This window comes from Dermacentor albipictus, chromosome 1 (genome assembly GCF_038994185.2).
Source record: "Dermacentor albipictus isolate Rhodes 1998 colony chromosome 1, USDA_Dalb.pri_finalv2, whole genome shotgun sequence".
Taxonomy (NCBI): Eukaryota; Metazoa; Arthropoda; class Arachnida; order Ixodida; family Ixodidae; genus Dermacentor; species Dermacentor albipictus.
Window position 1 is genome coordinate 134977824 of NC_091821.1, and position 22217 is coordinate 135000040.

The following is a 22217-nucleotide window of genomic DNA, read 5'->3' on the forward strand; positions in this document are numbered from 1 at the left end:
TGCTAGTCTGTGGTCGAGAATATTTTGGTTTAAAAATACCTTTTTCACGCATGTGCAGCAACATTTTTAGCAAATAGTTAATTGAGAAACAACCGCAGTTCACAAGATAAAAGTACTTACAGCCCTAGAGTATGCTGCCAAAGCCTGCTGCAGTGACTTGACATTTTGTGCACCAGAAAAAAAGACTGTCATGTATGCATTACCAAGAATACCTGCATGGAAGGTAGTTATAAATATTTTAAAGTTTAGACCAAGAACTCCTGACAATAGTTTAAGACAACCAAAACATCAAATTGTTATTTGCTTCAAGATGCTTAGACTTACTCCAAGTCTTTCCATCAGTGATATCAAGCTGCAATGCCTCTTTAGCTTTTGCAACACTCTCACAGACATTGTTAAGCCTTTCTTCTTCTGTTTCACCAACTTGCCGAAGGACCATAGACAAGTTCCGCAGCGACACTTTGTCCTTCGTCTGAAAGGCCAAGCACGCCAGCCTACATCACACACAACTTCATAGATTGTGCACTAAGGCAAGTTGATAAGACGTAATAAACTAGCGCAGTGCACAGCAAATGGGATAGAAAGTTAAAGTGCACACAACCACATGCAACAAACGTGGGCTTCCATCGATGTTTATAAAAATAGTTATATACATGCGCATCCCTAAAGAATGCAGGCTTGGAATGAATGCGATACATCCGATGTTGTGGCACCACACAGTAAACCACTCTGTTGGATGAGTTCGTAGCCAACTTCTTGCTAACGTAGTTGTACTAAAGTCTAAGATGAATCAGTTCTCAATTAATGACATTAGGTAGTAAAAAAGGTGGTAACAATGCGATTTTACAACAGAAATTGGCTTCCAGCTTACTGCTACTACAGTAGATGTAGAGAGGCATTGTCATGTGACCCTACAAGCCAGGCTGATGGCAGTGCCAGCCAGTGAAAGAGCTCAAGGCAGACATGTTTTACAAAAGTGAGCAGCCTTGAAGAATTACTAGATTTAAGTTGCATTAGATGCATACAGTTATCGAATTAGTGTAATACTGCTACAGATATATTTGAAAGTTGTATTTTGCTGTTAAATAAATGTCCTCTTCTTTGCATGAACAAGTTCAAAATGCTGAATTTCTGGGTCCACAATAGGCATTAAAAAATGCATTTGAATTAAAGAGAGGCTTCATGCACACATTCTAAAAGAATGAGAAGCTGGGATAAAGATTAATATTTTTCTAGTGAATTATTATTACTACAGATCAGATTTCTGAACAGTGCTAAGACAAAGCACAAGGCACTACGAATAGCCTTAGGCCTTCAGGAAATTGAGCTGTGCTACACCAACTCACCCAAGTTCCCACCTTGGTGAGGTAAGATCATCTTGGAGAGATGTACAATAATTTTGCTATTTTTATTAGATGTTCTTATTTTATCTTTTTATTGTATAAAAATAATAAAATATTTACATTTTGATTTAACCATTGTAAACCCTAATAAAATGATATAAATCCACTGAAATCAATTGGCTCTTTAAGTTCTGGAGTTCAACCCAAACTGAGCCGAAAAGAGTTTCAATTTGGCACTGTGGTTCATACTATTCTGGATATTTATGCAATTTTGTAAATAAGTATCAGTTGAAAATCAGCACTTGTAGTGTGTGGTTACATGTCTTAACTTTCAGTCTTGTTTGCTATGCATTGTATAGGTTTATCATACAGACCCATCTTAATTAACACATAACAGAGGAAATCAGTCTTTTTTCTTTAAGTTGTACACAATCTCGAGTTGAGCACAACTGCAGATGCTATAAAGGGTTGCATCAAGTGAGTATTGGTACAGCTTGACAAATTTTGAAAGAATCATTAGGTTCAACTATCACACCCCTGCAATAGGGCCATAGGTAATTACTGTGCGAATGCAAAAAGAAAGGGACATTGCACAAGAATAGAAACAGTGTAAGACAATGTAAGCATAGCTTACTATTTATGTGTCTTCCTGCATGGTGTCCCTTTCCTTGCATTTACACAGTGATTCCCTAAGATATTCATAAACCAACCGGTTCCTCAAGATATTCTTTGAAAAATATTGCATGTCAAAAATAAGGTTAAATTCATGGAAGTAACCTGTACAGACAACAGCCATTTTGCAGCCTTGGTTTTGCAACAAATCTTTCAGCACTAATAATATAGTAATTGCAACAAGAAAACATGAATAGCCAGAGTAACGTACCACTTTCAGAACACCTTCAAAGCAGTTGCGTGCCTTCGTAATCTGTCCTTTTTTCCAGTAGCATTCTCCAAGCTCATTCCATGCTTCGGCCAGCTTGGGATTGAGCTTCACAGCTTTGGAAAGTGCTTCATGTGCCTCTGGGTTATAGTCTTCTTGAATGTTAAGTGCTTTCCCTTTCAGCATATGGAATTTTGCTCTGTCCACCTTTTCTAGTGCTCCTGTTCAAAAACAAATCGGAGTTTCATTCTGAAATGCACACAATGGTGGAAGGGGGACAAGGGGGAGGAACTGAAAGTACAATCTAAACATGGGAAGGAGCAGGGGAGGGTGTGCTGCAATAAGTTTGAGCGTTACTACAGTGGAGTCCAACACCCACAAATGCATTGTGCCTTGTGTATTACAAGCACAGAAATAGGGCAGGCTAATGAAAAAGGCACATGTGACAAACGTCACATTAGGATAAAGTTCAAAGAAGCCCACCATTTGAAAAGACAATGATCATGAGCAGATGCCAGGACAAACCAATGCACAAAATTTTAGAAGCTGATGATTGCAAGACACCTGAGTCAGCACCTCTTCTCTTGTGCTTTTGGATATAAATGTTGTAATAAACAATGAGAGTCCTAGAGATGCCATACTTTTCTTTGTGATGCTGCTTCTTTACATGCCTTCCCCAATGACATTCTGAGCCTATGTACAGTTAAATGTCTCTACAACTTAATGATGCATAGAACAGAGGAATAATTGTCTCCTGGTTCAATTGTCAGCAATGCGACAAGTGACCTTTAGAATGAAGTGACCTGTATAACGTACAATTTTGGCAGCCCCATGTACTTTGTTATAAAGATGTTTGACTGTACATTGTTTGTTCTTGGCCAACAAAACTTGGTTGTTAGATCAGCACATGTGGCATCAGTTTTGCATTCTTGTGTCCTTTGTTCTTCCTGCCTCAGTATGTCGAACCAACTTGTGCTGCCACTAGTGCTTCTTGCTGTGTGCCATCTATTTTCATGCCAATAGTAAAATATGAAGCACAATATATGTCACCATCTTGCTCAGACATTTTGTTTAGTTGCATACACATAGTAGGTTTGCTGCACATTATACAGCTTTCATTTCTTACCATGTTCAAATAGTTGCACTTAATAACAGTGGCCTAAAAAAAGAACTGCAAATGCAAGCATACTGTTGCCAACAGTACCAATAGTTTGTTTTGCTGTGGCGCTAGGTTATGTCTCGACCCCGGCTCCATATAGTAGCGTGGCAGAGGATTCGGGTTGAAATAATCAGACGCTTGGAAAATCGGAAAGCAAAAATCAACAGGTTTACTGACACTTGAACAAAACTTATTTACATCGTTGAATAGGAAAAACAGAAAAAGGTCAAGTGTTTAGCAACAAGTGTCTGGATGAGCCTCGTTTCCATGGCTCGGAGCAGCTTGTTTTCTCTTTGCACTATCATTATAGCACCTCTGTTCTAAACCTCCCTCCTGGTGGTAGCCAATCACACACAAGTCTCGCAACTCACCAGGACAACAGCCAATCAAGAAGCATAAACAACACTGTCGCAGACGGAACATCGGACCGGCAACCCTACCGAGTTCCAGCGGGCGCAAAGGCGGAGAGAGGGTCTGGCCGTGGGAATGGGAGAGGAGATCTTTTACTCCAAATTGGTCTTCTCCGCTGCTTCTCAGTATAGGGTGGCAGTGGCGGCTTTCTTCCGGTAAACGTCCATGAGCCCTTCGCATCGTCTATGCCTTCCCCAGAGTGGCAACTCTTTCTTCTCTCTGTGGCGCTCTTTTCTGACATGGGGAGCTCACTATGGGAGAATTAGCAGTGCCCAGCATTGCATGGGAACTGTCCTCTAGCTATCTTCCCAACGTAGTTCCCGCATTCTACTCTTGTGCGTGACAAAGAGCATGTTGTCTACTGAACAGCTTCCGCTTATTTGTACTGAAAAACACACCTTAAAGCCAAGCATGAAGAGTCACAAATCATAAGAGGCAGCTTAAATGTTTCGTCTTTATATTTAATCACAATCGGCATAAAGCCCAAGTAAGTGACTCATTATTTTTAGCTTAAAATGGCAAAGACTTTTACAGGCTGGTTTATTACATGTCGGTGTAGTAAAATTGGAATTAATTTTTGTCAACTTCTTTCTGTATAAGAAAAGTAAGTCTTACCTTCCAAGAATAAGTAAAATCTGCTGTGCATATAAGGAGATGTTCACAACATGCATGGAGCCATCATGAAAGTGATGTCCTGCTCAAGGATAATTCAAGCATGCTCAACTAAATTATCCAGCTCTTATGTTTCTAATAAATAGTACGCTTTGTCTAATGGTACGTCGGACGTCCTTATTATACTTTTCTCGCGCCTTAAGGCACTCAACCTTCAAAATAACATCACTGGTTTCCCCCGGGGAGCAGTAGAACCCCGTAGTAGAGACCGGGTCTGCTCTCCTGAAGCAGTATCTTCGCTCGTGCCAGGGTTTTCGTATGCTGCTCCCCGTGACTTTTCAAGATCATTTTTTTTTTTAATGCTCCCCTTTGAGTGAAATAAAGGTCTTTCTGATAAACATGTGCGAAAAACGGTAGGCATGAGCCGCGGAGCTAGCGAAACGGAAGCAAAGCAGGTACGTCCGACTTATCTTAAGCATCTGGGATTCGGCTACGTCCGACGTATACCTTTAGACACTTTGTAAATAATAAGCGGTATAGCCAGCAGAATCGAAATGACATCAGATTACCTCAGCTTGTTCAGACCACGGGTGTTTGCCAGACAAGATAGAAGATAGTTACATTACTCTGACATCTACTTAAGTCTTCTGGGGCAAATAAGCTGTAGCGAACTGCCAAACAAGATCATGTGTGGCCACCACACGACAGAAGGCACCCACGAACTACGCAAACGCTCACCTCCTTGTGCGTCTAATTCGTCCAGAATCTTTTTAAGCCTTTTCTCAACATCTTCAGTTCTCTGTCTCTCAGAAGCGCTGGGGTTTTTCACGTAATAGTTATCTCGAAACGTGTACAACTCGTCCACGGCCTCCTGCAAAAACATGCGCGATTACAAAACAAGGCAGCTGTCAGTGAGGCAGGCTACCTATAGAAAACACGCAAATGTCATAGCGCAATATATTTGAAAAGTGACTATATCATGCCTAAAAGTTACAGGGAAACTACCTTTATAGAGTCCAGAGAAAACGAAACGGCGTCAGCCTGCTCACGCTGCTCCGACGACTCAGTTTGGTCGTCTGCCATTTTTGCGCTGAATAGCAAGCAGTCTCAAGCCGCGAACTGCGCGAACCTCTGGCCGCAATGTCGATTTTTAACGTTAGATATTTCTACAAAGAAAAATATTAAACGCCGAAAAAAAACAAATATTAAGATTATGTTTGCTTTAGACGCAATAAGCGTCTGCATTGCGGGCTATAGCAGGGCATAGCCAGCATAGCGCTGCGCGACTCGCGCTTTTTTCTCACATGGTTTTTCTTCTCTCAAAGCTGTGGCGCTGTCGGCGCTGTGGCATGTCCACTGGCCACTCGATGGCTGTGGTTTTTGCATGTGCTTTGTGTGTATTACAGTGCGTGTGCTTCTCTGGAGTGATGCTGTGGTGACGTTTGAGGAGCACGTTCGCTGAAAATTTAGAGATTTATGCGCATGTTTATGGTCCCCGCGATACAGTGAGCTCGACGAGTATGGCCCGCGGCGACAGTTTGGATAATATTGCTCCGTCAACCTACGAAAAGGCAAAGGACAGGGTGACAACAGCTGACGAACTCAACGATGAAATTGAAGATGAAATTGACTCGCGGGAGATTTTCGATATCCTTTCACACAATTTTTACGCGTTTTCTGATGTATGGCAATGTGTTGTAAACGTGAAACGCTGTAAAGGGTGCGCAAACGCTTGTCTATTTTAGCCGTAAAACATGTCATAATGAGAAAAAAAAAAAGTCGGTTTCGGAGCGTGAAAATACCGCGTAGAAATCTGTAATTATAGTTTTAGTCGTGGCATAAGTCGCCACAGACAGCTTAATGTGTAAGTGTCCGTCCCCTCAACCTTGAATGTACATCATCACTTCGTGATATAGTACTTCAGTTTCGCTACATTTTAACAGTTACAGCAAGAACAATACAAATGAAAATTGATTTCACATATCCGATACCTTCTGATCATGACCTGTCTCACCGCTTATATCCTTTGGCTTCAACCTTTGTCAGAAAGTTATGACACGCTGAAGCACAGGTGCTTGCCTACACTCCCCTTTACTTGTAAACAGTGAGGATTGTCCAGCGAGGCCATGTACAGGTGCATGCAAGTACTCTCACAATGCAAGCCTCTGCATGGGTTCAGGCTAGGCACATGCTAACTCTACTGTGTCCTATTTGATGAGCTGGCTACATGGAAGGCCTTGCTTCAAAAAGACAGATATGCAGATTATTCAGAACCTTTCCATCATTAATGCACAGATTTTTACTGCAGTGAACATTGCACAAAGCAACAGACTCATATTGTGTGCATTGGTGTGTTTGCTATCACTGTAACTGCATTACATGAATACTTTGTTTAGCGCAAAACAACAGACGCAAGAAAGACGACAGGACAAGGCGCTACTCTCAACTGACATCATTTTATTGCGTCACTCCTTTATAGACAGCTGAAACTAGAGGAACATGCGCACTGAGCATTCTGTGGTGGAACCACCAACATCTGATCACAAGAGCGCACTCATGCGACAATCCAAAAAAACCATATTCAGCACTGTACAAGGTTAAGGAAGGCACACTAATGTACTGTGACCTCAATGACTGAATGAAGAATGCTTCCGATAACTCTCGGGCAGTAGTGTCACGGCTCGTTTTCAAAATCGTGGTGTCACGAAACATGGGTTTGCACTTGCATATTTTGCAATGCTGAGCCAAATGGGAACCTGTGCCTGTTGGTATGGATCGCTCGTGTTCTCTAAGGCGCTCGTTAACACAGTGGCCTGACTGCCCTACATACACTTGGCCACATGACAAGGGAATCTTATATACCACACCGACACTGCAATCTACAAACTTCGCGTGGTTCTTTTCACAGTCTGGTTCTTTTACTTGTTTTAGAAATGCGGCTGGACAACATTGACAGTTTCTGAGGAGCAGAAAACACTACCGAAATTTGGTATCTAGTGGCGACATTCTTTAGATTGTGAGCCACTCTATGGCAATACGCCACAACTTCAGGCCTCTTCTTTTGTGTAATACAGTTATTTTTGTGCTGCTTCCCTTTCAGTTTCTGAAGCAATACCTCCGAGACTGACGTCACCATCACACTTGGGTAACCAGCAGCCTGCAGCCTATTTAACTGTGCAATGAAACTCAGGTTCGCAGAGTAATGACAAGATTTCATTAATGAAGATTCCAGACACATCAAAGCAGTGGCGCGTTTCACAATGTTTGAGTGCACAGACGCATAAGGTAAAAGTTCTTTACGTGCAAGTGGCGAGTACATCCAATAGGCGTGGCCTGTTTGTAAGGATAGCTGCAAATCTAAAAACTAGAGGTCACGTACGGCGAATGTGTCGGATTCTTCGTTCTGAAATTTGGCGCCAGGTAGGTTTTTTGTACAACTGGTTGAGGGCTGTCTGCTACTCGCGCGATGCATCTATTGTGGCCGAGAAGAAGTTTCGTTTCTACAGTCGTCTATGAACTCGGACTACAGAATTCTGGTGGACACAGGTGCTGCTACTCCTCCAGTCCAGACTCCCGCGCAGAAAGGAAAAAACGCAACCTGTCACCGCTGGTTTCCAGGTACTCTCTGACGTCAGGCTTCCTGATGAAGTTGCTGCATCGTTAAAGAATGGGCCGAAGTTTAGCATGGAACCAAGAATTCCTGCGCATGAGCTACTGGCCTTGAACAGGTGCATCGCAAGGAAAGCAGGACTAGAGGACCAGGAGCGGTGCCTCCTCAATGGGGTGGATTGCCTTCGTAGGACCATCACCGGGAGCGCGCCACCTTCGACAGCTGTGATCAAAAGAACAGTATCTTTCTTTAGAGACAGTGAACTTCGGCTGTTACTGAGTGACAAAGAGGGCAGTTTTGTGATAGCTCCGTCTGCTGTCTTCAACAAAAAAGCCATTCATGCTGTCAACAAGAACTTCATTCTGGCAAAAGAGAAAGCTCAGAAGGTAAAACGCAAAGCCATTTCTTTGTTGGAAAATAGAGGCCTCACCAAGATTGTTCAAGATGTAAAACAATGTAAGGTGCTTGCTCTAGAGGTTTTTTTCACTGCAAAAATGCACAAACCGGATGTGCCTTTCCGTACAATAGTCAGTGAAAACAACTGTTGACAGGTTTTGGTTGGCCACTTTTTGCAAAAACAGTTGAAGAATTTAAGTATTGACAATCCTTATGGCATAAAAAATTCTTTCGATGTTTCCTTTCTGTAAGACAACCATTCCATAGCCGTCATTTTTTCTGTTGACGTCGAAGATCTTTACTATTCAATACCGCATGATGGGCTATTTCGCAGTGTGATGACGTGCATCGAAGAAAGTGGCGAGGAAGATATTCTCAATGCGACCTGGTTCTCATAGGAAAATTTCATGTCCCTTCTTGAATTTTATCTAAGTGCAACTTTTATCCAGTTCGAAGGTAACCTTTCTATTCAGAAAAATTGTGTTTGTATTGGTTCATGTGTGGCGCCTGCTCTTTGTAATATTTTTTTATTGTTTGTCGACCACGCTCTTAAGATTGCCTTAAACAATGACTCGGTTCAAATTTTTAGATATGTTGACGATTTTCTTGTGATAAAACAGACTAACAACAAGTGCTCCGTTATGGTAGCTGACATTTTAACTCTGTTCAATGACAATAGCAAAGGTTTAACCTTCACACATGAGCTATCTAGGGACTGTAAACTCCAGTTTTTAGATTTGCAGCTATCCTTACAAATAGGCCACGCCTGTTGGATGTACTCGCCATGTGCACGTAAGGAACTTTTACCTTACGCATCTGCACACTCAAAGATTGTGAAACGCGCCATTGCTTTGATGTGTCTAGAATTATTTAATTAAATCTTGTCATCACTCTGCGAACCTGAGTTTCATTGCACAGTTAAATAGGCTGCAGGCTGCTGGTTACCCAAGTGTGGTGGCGACGTCAGTCTCGGAGATATTGCTTCAGAAACTGAAAGGGAAGCGGCACAAAAGTAACTGTATCACACAAAAGAAGAGGCCTGAAGTTGTGGCATATTGCCATAGAGTGGCTCACAATCTAATGAATGTCTCCACTAGATACCAAATTCCCGTAGTGTTTTCTGCTCCTCAGAAACTGTCAATGTTGTCCAGCCGCATTTCTAAAACAAGTAAAAAAACCAGATTGTGAAAAGAACCACATGAAGTTTGTAGATTGCAGCGTCGGTGTGGTATATAAGATTCCCTTGTCATGTGGCCAACTGTATGTAGGGCAGTCAGGCCGCTGTGTTAACGAGCGCCTTAGAGAACATGAGCGATCCATACCAACAGGCACAGGTTCCCATTTGGCTCAGCATTGCAAAATATGCAAGTACAAACCCATGTTTCGTGATACCACGATTTTGAAAAAGAGCCGTGACACCACAGCCCGAGAGTTATTGGAAGCATTCTTCATTCAGTCATTGAGGTCACAGTGCATTAGTGTGCCTTCCTTAACCTTGTACAGCGCTGAATATGTTTTTTTTTGGATTCTGTCGCATGAGTGCGCTCTTGTGATCAGACGTTGGTGGTTCCACGACATGGTGCTCACTGCGCATGTTCCTCTAGTTTCAGCTGTCTATAAAGGAGTGATGCAATAAAATGATGTCAGTTGAGAGTAACGCCTTGTCCTGGGTCGTCTTTCTTGTGTCTGTTGTTTTGAGCTAAACAAAGTATTCATGGATTCGTGCCAACTAGCCCGCCAACGCATTGTGCTGAACTGCATTACAGTTTGGACAAAAACATGGAATATTAAGGCAAAGTCTTTTGAGCCAATTTGTCGTTGCTGACAGCTGTCTTGCCTGGTGGGAAACAAAGGGTCAGGGCTCTGCTGGCTACTGGCTGCTGTCTTGCATGGTGGGTCACGAAGGGTTAAGGTTCAAATTATCATTGTTAGCCACGTTGTCGTGGTAGTTGACTGGTAAGCTTGGTTAGTGACAGTACGACTTTTAATGCAAAGCTTTCTTAGCCTCTGTTTCTCACTTTGTGGCTGCTGGCTGTCCTGGAGATAGTGCTAACCGAGGCACCGAATGACATTATAAACCAAGCACAGAGATGAGCTCCAAGACATACAAAATAGGGTTGAAGCATGCATTGAGTACAGAGCAGATGGAGGCTTGGTAAGAAGCATTGAGCAGAGCAGGACGACCTTCGATATGCAGCAAAGTGTGGTTTAGAAGGTGTGCGCATGCTAGCTTGTAAATGAGAAGTGGAGACGCTATGAGTGACAACAGTGAGCTCAGAGAAGTGCAGTCAACATTTTTTACCAGATATGCAAAGCAAAGTGGCTTTTATATGCACTGAAAAAAAGCTTGAAATGCCAGTGTACACTTGCTGGTAATGGTGAAGCTAAGCGCCAATACGCAGGGATGATCCAGCAGCAGACCCTGACCGTGTCATTTATGGGTACAAAAAGTAATTTGAGAAACGCCTTGTGCAGGATAAGGTTACTTCAGTGCTTAGTGTGTACAATAGACTAGTTTCTGCCATCTGTGGTGATGGAGCACCACAAGTTTACATTGAGCAAAGAATTTCTCAGTGGGAATGTATCTAACTTCATTGTACTTGCAAATGGTTGCTAAATGACATCAGCATTCCTTGCAGATTTAAAAGAAAATTTATATAAAGCAATTCCTACAGTGTGTAGGATCTGTCCATTTTTCTTTTTTCACTTTATTTTTTATTTTGTGAAAAGTTTATTGTAGAGCACCACTCACCCTGTTCTTGTTTCATGCCTGTACTATGTTGCACAGCTTATGTATGCGGTGATCAAAATCAACACACTCCATGCAGGTTAGGCATTGTTTGGACCTAATAATGACATTCTAGACTCTCTTTTTTAAACTGTTAAGCACTGCTTTTGTAACCTGTGTGGAGAAAGCAAGACAGCAGAAACAACTGCACACTCTTTCTAGAAATAAGCACTGTTTAATAGAACCGTAAATGTGACTTGACATTCAGACACGCATTGCCATGTTGCAGGCTTTTTGGTGAAAGATTGCTCCTCTCAGGTTTTGCTGATAACAGCAGTATAATGCACATGCCACAGTTTTTTGTATGCCATCCTTGACTTCCTGCACATCATATACGGTCGATCAATGATCCTGAACATCCTCTCACTTTGGAAGAATTGAATGTGGTCGATGAAAAGAACATTACGGTAAGTAGACAAACCTTATTTTATGCCTGTTAGCATGTGTAGAGGCATATATAGTTCCATTGCCACACACAATGAGTGGGCAAAGTGGATTATTTGTGCTAGTAGGATCACTAACAAACTATCTGCTTTTTCATTCCAGGCCGCATTTAGTATAACTGATGTTTGGCTAGTAATGCTAGGAAAAAACATGAATAGTGCATATTGATGTCATTCGTACTCCTAGGTATTTTTGGTCTCTTCAGGTTTGCGACAGGCAATGCAATTGCTTTCAATCAGCTTATTTGAAGGCACAGCTTTATGATGCGAGTGGGAGTGTAGTCACGTGGTCTTTTTCATGTTTTGTGAGGTTTGTTTGTCAGTTGGAAAAAATTGCATGCAATTAGTACGTTGCTGAAAACGTCATAGTTAGATGTCATTTGGGGGTGCCTACAAATGCCTCATTGATACTTTGATAATGAAGACTGCACTTCTCGAATTAGATAATTAATTGCAATTGTCGAATTAAATTTCCAGAACGAAAGAATTACTGGTGGCTACTCCCCTGTAGTGGAAACAATATGCGCTAGGTTTTCTTGAGTAATGCAACTGCTCTTTTTTTTAAGTCTTGGTGCATGATAGTTGGGACACCCTGTATAATTCACTCAGTAACTGAAATGAGGCAAAGCCAGATTCACTCGAAATCAGAATCAATAGCAGTCATGCGCAGGAGCACTTATACTCAGACACAAAAAAGAGACCGAGAGAGAGGCTGCAGTTTTGCCGGAAACGCGAAGCAGTAGTAGTGATAGCAAAGTATACGACAATTACACGAAGGAAGATTACACCACTGAGAGACGCGAGATTCTTGGTGGTGGGAGAGCACTCGGGCTGTGAAATTGAACTGTCTCCTGCTATGAGGTCTTGTAAATTCTCATATAAGGCCATCACTTCAGTGAACAATTTTTCGTGAGTCGCACGAAGTTTCTCAAATGCAAGAAATATATATATATATATATATATATGTATATATATAAGGGGTTCAGAAAGCTGGTGCCCCCCCCTCCACCCCAGGACATTGAAAGCTTTCCGTCTATGGTTGTGCCTATGTGTGGCTTCACAGGTGGACCTGGACAAGTCTGCAGTTGATGTGGCCTTTCGCCCAACAATACCGCACTGCAGCATGGCAACACTAATTGGGCTTGCCATCAGAGTAAAGCTGCTTCGTAGCTTGCCACCTGTATTCAAATTGGATGTTCGGATTCTTCCTGGCACTCATGTGTCAGAATCGGCAAGTAAGTACTCTGTTACTAAATGTGAACACAAAATATACTGACTGGTATAATAATATGGCGTAAGCTTTTTTTTTTCTGAACACTTATAATCTCAGGAAATCTCATAGACATGAAACCTAAGTAGAGTTTAACTACAGCAAAGGATTGAAGAATCTAGATGCAGATCTTGGTGTTCATGAATTGTGCAAAGTTCAGTTGCTGTTACATTTTATTTTATTTATTTTTTTAAATTGTAGCATCTGGTCTTTCTAAAAACTATTCTGAGCCATTAAATGTTGTTTCTGAACGTTAAAGCATGTCATTTGTGCATTGTAGAAATCTGTCGCAATGGACTGAACGAAAGGCTGTAGAAACAGAGCATAGTGTGCAATAGCTGCTTGAACTGGGAAAAATACAGTTGACGCTCATTACTACGGATCGTGATAATCAAGCTCGAAAGGTGCGTTATATGTGAAGTACGTTCTGTCCAACATTAGAGCCATGATATGTTGTGAGTGTTTGAATATCAGAAACTGGAGGCAATTCCAAGAATGAAACAAATATTAAATAAGTAAATACTAATTATATTTTCACAGTAATCATATGAACACTGGCAGTACAGTGTTTTGCTGCCAGTTGTTATCCTATTGCTGGCTCTTGGCAAATTGCAGTTGTTTCACCACGTAACAGCAAGATTTTTCTATTGGCAAAAAAGAGAGAGAGAGAAAGCAAAAAAAAAAACAATTCGTGGCTGGCCAGCCTCAGTGTCTCGCTGCCATTGGTGACTCAAACAACAGCTACAATTCCTTTTTTATGCAAAGGAATGGTCGATAAAATGAACTAATGTCAGTTTATTTTGTGTGACGAGTTACTGCCACTGACAAACCTGTAGCATGAATAAGAGCTGCTATGTGAGGCAACTTCAACTTGCAGCCCACGTCCAGCCGCCTTGCTCAACAGCATTAGGCACTTCGCAGCCTGGATGCTGTGAATAGCAACGTATCTGCTTTTTTTTGTGCAAAGTGATATGGTGAAAAAGAAAGTGCTGTCAAAGCAATGCACATTGCAATGGTTGGTAGTTTTTGAAGTGCCATACACTACAGCTTTGGAGCAAAGTGGGTTAATCCTGGTGGCACTTGCTTGGCAACTGAGCTACAACGGTGGACGGAGTGAGCTACTGGTGTGATCGTCCTGAAAAACACTCTGTTAAGTCAGCAGGGCTTCATGCAGTACGCCGTTGTGAGAAGCTTGCCACTAGTGTGTTCGTTCCTTAGGAAAAAGTGTATTTTCGCACTTTTCTTAATTAAGGGGGTGGAAAAAATTGTTATGCAGTGCACTGCCACCCGCATGTGTCGCTACTGCAAAGTATGTTGTAGTTGTGTGTGCATTAGCTAGGCAAAATTTTCCCAAATTTTCTCCCTTGTAGCCAATAGCCAGGTATAGCTGGGTTCGCCAAAAACGAAATTTTTGCTGCAATATTATAGGCAGACCAAGCGGTTAATGGTCGCAAACTATAGGTTGGCATTGTGAAGGCTGTTGGTCGATGTTCCTTCCTTTGTGTCAAGTGAGCCTGAAGAGCAGTGGTCATGTTCAAATTTTATTTGATACACGAGAAGGGTACTGCTACATATACAAGAGTAAAAACTTGGCTTTCCTATTCATGAACCAGGTGCATATGGCTTGTGTTTTTCATTAAGGTGATGAGTCAAATGGGTTAAGGTACTTTCTTTAGTTTACACAGTCCATAAACTTGCCATGCTCTTGCTGCACACCTGTTGAAAAGTGAACTATACCCGGCGACAACTTTCTGTGGCAGCACAGCGAGAGCTATGCAGCCAACGCATGTATTTTTTTTTTTTTGCTGTGCATCTGCATGTAGTCAGCAAATGTAAGCAACTGTGAGCTACATACCATAAAACAGACCATACCATTTGTTTGTGTTTTTTTGTTCAAGATTTATTTCATAGCAAATAAAAATATTTCTTGGGAAAATAATTTTTGTTTCTTGCTGTTCCTAGTTTTCTAGCTTTCCATGCCTGGTTTTCCTGGTCCTATAAACTGCCAGCAAAACTTCGGTACTACTTGGCATAGTAACACAAGAGCAGAATTTCTGCACGTGCGAGCACATTCATGTAGTTTTGGCTGTGCTGCCACAGAAAGTTGTTGTTGGGTATAGAAGGTGTAAGAAAGCGTGCAGGTGGCATTCGAACAAGTAGTGTTTTCTTTTGCTGATCACCTTAAACAAAGTTATGCCTTCCATATGGCAGTGTTGTACTTTGTCTGCATAGTGAGAGACCATAAAAATGTTTGTGCATTGAGAGAGTTTTCTGAACAATGAATGTGGGAATTGGGAGCCCTGTTAAACTTATTTGCAGCAAATGCAAGGCTCATATTAACCTTGCACATGCTAAGACAAGAATCTCTTAATTCTGAAAGGTATGGATTCTGAGCAGCTTCAACCTGTTTTTCTTCAGATTAGTGTTGGAGATGTCTCTAAAGTGGAAGAGGTTTATTTGGAGTGAAAGAGCAGTGGTCAGAGGCATAGGTGACTGTTGCCTTTGTATGTCAAATTATTATGGCTAAACTGACTGCTTGTGAGGAGAGATGTTCATGGGTATATTGTCATTAAAGGTAGATGAAGGTTGCCTGTAAAAAAAAAAGGATATTTTCAATCTCTTGTAAATATAATTTTTTAACCTACTGACACAATTAAAAGCAGGAACTACAGACAGTAGTGTATATATGATGTATAGTGCTGCCTATTTCATCAGAGCTCACCGTTTCTTTTAAGATAGATGCATTGCCATAGAGTATAAGTGGGCAATAAGGACTTTGTACCTGTAGGATCACTAACAAACTAGAGTCAAACACCTCGACAACGAACGCCTCTAGTACTACAAGATGACCTCTATAATGAAGGATTCATTATGTCCCAGCCGAATTCCTATCTTTCGTATGTATTGTGAATGCCTCTACAATGAAAACCACTACAACGAATTTGCCTGTATAAAGGAGGAACTTAGCCATCCCCAATGGCTGATTTGTTACTTTACAACGAACGCTATGTACCAGTGCTGCCACTTCCCTTTGCAGATGCCACTGAGCTGCACTCTGGAATAGCGCTAACAGCAGCACTAGCAGCGTACTTGGCGAGTGTGCCGATGTCAGTGAGCATTACAGTCCCACTGCACTGCTCCAGTAATCACTCAATTTGTACACTGCTTGTTGCAACACAGTGGTGGGTGCGACAGCTGACAAATACGTCACAGTTGATGAAATGATGATGTAATCGGAACTGACAACTGACATCTTCAAAGCAATTTAGGGCAGAAATGACACAAATGTCAATGAAGCCAACAGTGGTGAAGAGCCTGTAAATGAACCAACAATTGTCACTGCAAGGGAGGCGATAGTGGCATGCCACCATCTGCAGGTATCTCACGTCGCCCCCACGTTTTGCCACAGAGCATGCCCTGTACTTCGGTGCAATAAGTTTTGGCTGTAGTCACACTTTCCGTGAGATGAAGTGTCCTCATAAAATTTGCTACTTATTTTACTAAATGTCTCTTGAATTCATGTTAAATAAAGGTTTTCTTTAGTTGAACATGCTTAGCCTACCTTCTTGGGACCAGTATGGTGTGTGATCATTACAACAGTGACCTGTATATCATAGATTTTTGCAAGCCCCAAGCTCTTCGTTGTAAAGGCATTTCACTATATTCATTCCATGCTTCCATTCCATTCATTCCATGCTGAACTTAGTATTTATTGTTGTCATTGATGCTTGGTCAGTAATGCTAGGAAAAGATGTGGAAATTGCATATCGATGTCATTTATGCTCATAGGCATTGTAGGCCAGTATAGTCTAATGTAGCGACCCTTTTCTTTTTCGAAAAAAAATTTTTTGTTCAATTTTATTTCTGCATTTTATGCATGAGAAATGCTGGGAGCAGGGACAGAAAGCTGGATTGTATTGCTGGACTGTATTGCTGCACGTGACTGACATTGCTCATTTGGTACATTTCTTGCAGTCAACAAGCAGTTGGATGACAAAGAGCGAGTTGCTGCTGCATTAGAGAACTCGCACCTTCTACAGGTTGTTAACAGATGCCTTCTTATGCATTGAGGACAGTGAGAATAAAACGTATTTAATATACGTGGTGCCAGTATGTCATTTCTGTACTTTTTGTTAACCACTTTGAAGTAGCCAATATTCTTCACAGGAAAACTGGATGCTGCAGCTATCAAGCATGTACAGTGCTCATGAAATGAAACGCATCAATTTGGGGCTAACTAATGCACATATTTTCATTTCTACTGGCTGCAGTTTGTGTCACATCGATGTAATTTTGGCGTGTACACTTATATCGGAGACTGCGTCACCTTTGGTGACCAGATTCCTAGCGCCATGACATGGTACCCTCAAGTACTTTGCACACATGCAGGGTTCTACTAAATTCTCCCTGTCGCATTTCATTCTGTGAGCACTGTACATACAACAGTAGGACACTAAATAGTGCCAATTCAACATCAATATTTTTGCTTCTTACAACACCTTCATGATGAGGTTAAGTGCAGGGCATGTACAAGTGAACATTTTCAGCTTTACTACATTTGGTGGCTCCTTCCACTAATGTTTTAACTTTGTAAAGGCATGACATCTCTTAGCCTCAATTGCTTGACATAAAAAGTTGATCTGCAATTCAAGTGTTGACATAGTCCATAAGTTAATTGTAGATTGCACTGGCTACTTGCATGTCAATCAAAAAATTGAAATCATGTGAAATACTATTGCAGCTTAGTGCCCAACAGCTGAATAGTTGAATGTTCTAGGCTGCAAAGGGATGCATAATTGAGGTAACTTGGTGGTGGATTGATAACGTTGAATTGTGAAACTACCAGCATTGCTCTCATGTTGTGGCAGACAGCTGAAAGTGTGACCATTTCATGGGAAGGGCAAAGGTCATTATGGGAGATGGGCTTGTTCTGCTTTAAGATCTTGTTGAAACCCAGTATTTCACGAAGCCAGAATATATTTTTTATAAATTGTTATGAATAATGTGATGAGTGACAGCTGTCCAGGAACACTATACCTCTGCAACGTAACTTGTTTATATGTGCTGTGGAGTATCGTCTTAAGCAAACATACTTGTTGTGATATGCATTAGAAGTTATCTATAAAGCTACCATTATAAAAAATGCTGTTTGTAAACGTAAATTCTTTTCCAGAATTTCAACACAATGGAAAAGTCATCTTGCCAATCCATAGTCTAGTACCGATTTTATTGCACAGTGGTTGCATATGATTTTCATGATAAAACATGAATTATATACAATGGTGTGAAATAAACGAGGGCATAAACAGACAATGGAGACTACAAGTGCCGCATATGTGTATGGAAATCCAAATTCAAGAAAGGGGCAGACAGATGAAATAGCACACTATGGTATAAAGGTTATAAACGGATAAGGTGCCTCGGAAAGGCTGGCCGACGTTGCGATAGGAGGACCTATCTTTGTCAAAGGCGGTCTTGTAATCCTCGGCATCTTAGTTTTAAAGGGTTAGTACAGTGACGTCACGTGTGGTTGTTGTCGGTGGCGGCTTGTAAAGCGAGAGACTCCCTTTAAAACACATGCCGAGCATGACGAGGCCGCCTTTGACGAAGATAGGTCCTCCTATCGAAACGTTGGCCAGCCTTTCCGAGACACCTTATCCCTGTTTATAACCTTTATATCACATATGTGTATAGGGCTTGTTTATTGAATCTATATATTGTGTGCCAGCTAACTTAAGCTGCAGTATTATTCCATCAGCTGATTGCTCTGTGCCACACTAAGTCTCAAACACTCAGTCCAGAATGCCAAAAAGCTTTTCGTAACACCAATTTCATTCTGTGAACCATTGAGCCTTACATGGCTGTTGCCGAGGTTTCGGTGACATGGTCATAGTATGAGTTGTGACTACTGCACTGGGCTAGTTGATGCATGTGCATCTGGAGTTTGCAACACCTCGGGACCATTACTGCCAGTTTTCGTCATTTAGTGAGGAAGCCTGGTCAACAAACTTATCCCACAAAGTATTGCTTAACATAGCGTTCTTTGAACTGGTTGCAGCAAGATTAGGTAATTAATGATATGCTGTGCATCAATTCAGGCCTTGTACCATGACTGTGCAGTCAATGGCTGACTGATGGACCAGTAAAAGCAAGACAAAATATTTCCGTCAGTATTCCTTTGCAAAGCTAGGGTGTGCTTTGCCACATCGCATGTTAGTGATGCAAAGAAATATGCCCACAAAGATTGAGAAGCTGCGAGTTACATTCCCATTGCATGGAATGAAGAAGTGGCACAATTCCTTTCAATTCCAAGTCTAATCCAATTGGCATTTCAGGAATGGCTATTCCATTCCTTTATTCTGACATGTAGCCTATAGGGTATAAAACAGTTCTTAAGAGGAAGCTTTAGCTTGGGGCCACCTATATAAATGCATGGGAAATGAGAAATCATTTTTCTTCGCAACCACTGTACCAAGTTTGATGAGATTTGTGGCATTTAAAAGAAAATGTTAAAATCAAGAAATTGTTGGAAGTGGATTTTTGATTTAGGCCATAGATGTCCTAAGAAATGCTGCAAATTGTAAAATTTATAAAAAATACAAAGCTGTCAAGTTTGCAACTCCAACTAGGCAATGACAAATGATATCACAATTGTGTGAATTGCATCTAATAGTACATCTAAAGCATACAAAAATGGTGTCATGTATATGGCTCACGGGTACGCCACTAATATGCAAAACTTTTGCGACCCTTGTAAACGTTGTAATAAATTCACATAAACTGTAAACTTGCATATCAAATTTGTCCACTTTGGATGTTCTAATGGATGCAGTTTACAGAACTGCGAAATCTTGGTGTAGAGTTGGATTTGGGCTATTTCTTCAATCTTGTAAATGTATGGGAATTCTTCAAAAATATTCCAAGCCCTAAATCAACATTATACTTCCAACAGTCTCTAGAATTTAACTTTCTCTCTCAAATGCAATGAATTTCATTAAAGTCTGTCAAGGGTTACCTCGGGAAAGCGTTTCCGGGTTTTACATGTATTTGAATAGGCGGCATCAGAGTTGGGCCCGGGCTAAAGCTTCCCCTTAGTACTGGCAACTTATGTTGTGTGCACTAATAGGCAATTCAGGTTACACTGCCATATGAAAAAGCACTAACAGGAAATCTATTCTGCTGTTGTAAATCGAACTGACTATAAACGGACATACTCACGTACTTTGGTGATAAAGTGTTGTCACATGGCCGCTCTATCCAAAAGCACGAGGTGCGGCCCGCTGCGTCGCGCCTGAACGGCGTCTCGGGCCTAGTTCTCCGTGCGCCCGCTGCGGCGCCACTGCTCGGGGATGGCTGCTGATAAAGAGCGCCTTCACAGCTGCGTCTGCACGCGCGATCTCCACCTCAGTCAAGGCGTAATTAATGCGTTTTATATTTACATATTGCAGACAAAATCTTTTAAGTCGTCATTTGAAGTGCTGATTACGCCACAAACGCCAACAGATTGTCACAGAAGTGGAAATCTGTTCTAGAATACGCCTGAACGCTATCCGTGACGGTTTCCCGTACCACGGCCGTGCCCGTACGATGCACGACCGGGTGATGCACTTTCGAGAGGTTCGGCTTGAAGCAATCTATCAGTACTTTTATTCACTTCTCGTGAACACGTACGCAAAGTAAATACTTTACATAGGGAGAACTTGTATCGAGTTTCCCAAGTAATGCAAACTAACTTAGATGAAATAAAAAGGCTTATAATTGCAAATAATCATCAGTAGATAGGTTCTCATGAAAACGAAGCATATTGAGTGATGCTAGAAGTTATCTAAGGAGTGCGCCCCTTTTAAGGAAGCTTCAAAAGGCCTCTGCTTCGAACAAGCTCATACCCGTTATTTGAGCACGCTTTCCATAAAACACATTCCCGCAGAATTCTTTCATTATAGGCATGTTTTTTTTTTTCCCTGATGTGCCCACTTGGTTGCTGATAAAAACAGCAGCTTTGTCTCCTTTTTCCGCTCTTTGTAATATACCTGAACGAAGGACTGAATTTCGTTGTTTTCATAAACTAAGAGGCGGTTTTTCATTTCGTCCCGTTCGGACTGCAATTTCTTTCAACTCTTCTCCTTGACGGGTAACTTTCTTTTTTTTAATCTCTTGACTGCTTTCTTTGACTGTTCTAGGACGTCCACAATATCTAATGTAGTTTGGCAGGCCTGGTCAACAGAACAACTACGTTCAGAGCATGACTCTAAGGCAGTCTCTGGAACTAGAACTTCCACCTCGTTGCTGAGAAACTGCAAGGCACTTTCGATGTTGGGGCTTTCTCCTGAGCTGCCGCAATTATCGCTTGCCTCAACTACTGCGTGATCAGTAAAGTTTCTTCGATGGCGTTTTTTGGGCTGCACATTCTCTTTTTGCAGGTACTGTGGATATTTGCAAAACACGGTCGGTACCACATTCGGAAGCAGGAGCCTAAGTTTCGTGTTATTTTTATAGTCACTTTCTGTTAAGTGCAGGGAACATACCAGAGACCAGAGACCGACACTCCTTGGCGATATATATATATATTTTAGCCACGCTTCTCGACGCTCCAAGTCGCAGGGGAACTCGTGATATTTCACAGTCGGGTCCTTTTTGCCATTTGTGTCGCAGAGTGGCACACAACAGTTGCGCGGCATCGCGCCACATGAAGGAGGCTGGCTACGGCACACACGCACACCGAAGAGCCTTAACAAAGCACAGCAAACACAGGCAAATTTGCTCACACACACGCACGCGAAAAAGCACGAGATTAGTGCATAGAGCACATGGCAAACACGTTCTGACGCGACAACCAACGTCCGCTTAGTCCCGGCGCGAAGTCGCGAAAGCATCCCCGAGCAGTGGCGCCCTCACCAAGAAAAGCGGTCGCAACTGTAAACTCGGCCGAGACGCGCCCGCCCATTGTCCTCGGCACGACGTAGTTGGCCGCACCTTGCTTTGCATCGAGCGGCCGTGGTTGTTATAAGCACACGGTACTAGTTTGGTGGCAAGAGAAAAAGGCTGCGAGAACTTCACAAGTTCTCGCTACATCCAAGATGTTTGTCACTTGTCTGTATTGTCCGATTGACGAACAATTTATCGCTAACAAAGGTATTACGAAAGCATTTGTAATGCATCATTAGGTAAACATAAAAAAGCTGCAAGCTTACATACGAATGTGTGCATAATCCGTGCAGGCTGTGTAGAAGCTATTTAGAAATAGCAATAGTTCAACAAAAATCGGCTGATAAAGAAAAGTAAATTTCAGAAGCACGCAGTTACAT

The 22217-nt window shown here is 41.8% G+C and overlaps 2 protein-coding genes across 5 annotated transcripts in view; one reads left to right on the top strand and one right to left on the bottom strand.

Moving 5' to 3' along the window:
• LOC139050022 (tetratricopeptide repeat protein 5-like) overlaps positions 1–5666 on the bottom strand; it is a 37367-nt gene extending 31701 nt beyond the window's left edge. For all 3 annotated transcript variants that reach the window (XR_011508716.1, XR_011508715.1, XM_070526122.1), the window contains exons 1-5: positions 5411–5666; positions 5144–5276; positions 2227–2444; positions 325–472; positions 121–212 (exon numbers count right to left, since the gene is read on the bottom strand). Coding sequence is in view for 1 of the 3 variants with exons in the window: in XM_070526122.1 (XP_070382223.1) it covers positions 121–212; positions 325–472; positions 2227–2444; positions 5144–5276; positions 5411–5488 (669 nt within the window). In the remaining 2 variants the exon portion in view is untranslated. The remainder of the gene's footprint in view (positions 1–120; positions 213–324; positions 473–2226; positions 2445–5143; positions 5277–5410) is intronic.
• A 90-nt stretch (positions 5667–5756) lies between these two features.
• Positions 5757–17012, top strand: galla-2 (MIP18 family protein galla-2). Of its 2 annotated transcripts, XR_011508719.1 has the most exons (5): positions 5757–6052; positions 11527–11606; positions 12706–12877; positions 13193–13316; positions 16888–17012. XR_011508719.1 is itself a non-coding variant. In XM_070526145.1 (4 exons), exons 1-4 carry the CDS (start codon positions 5926–5928, stop codon positions 16980–16982), a joined length of 474 nt encoding a protein of 157 aa, XP_070382246.1. In that variant the 5' UTR covers positions 5758–5925; the 3' UTR covers positions 16983–17012. The 2 variants fall into 2 exon arrangements, 1 of the variants encoding a protein (XP_070382246.1); XM_070526145.1 differs by lacking the exon at positions 13193–13316 and having other exon boundaries at positions 5758–6052.
• The last annotated feature ends 5205 nt before the right edge of the window (positions 17013–22217 follow it).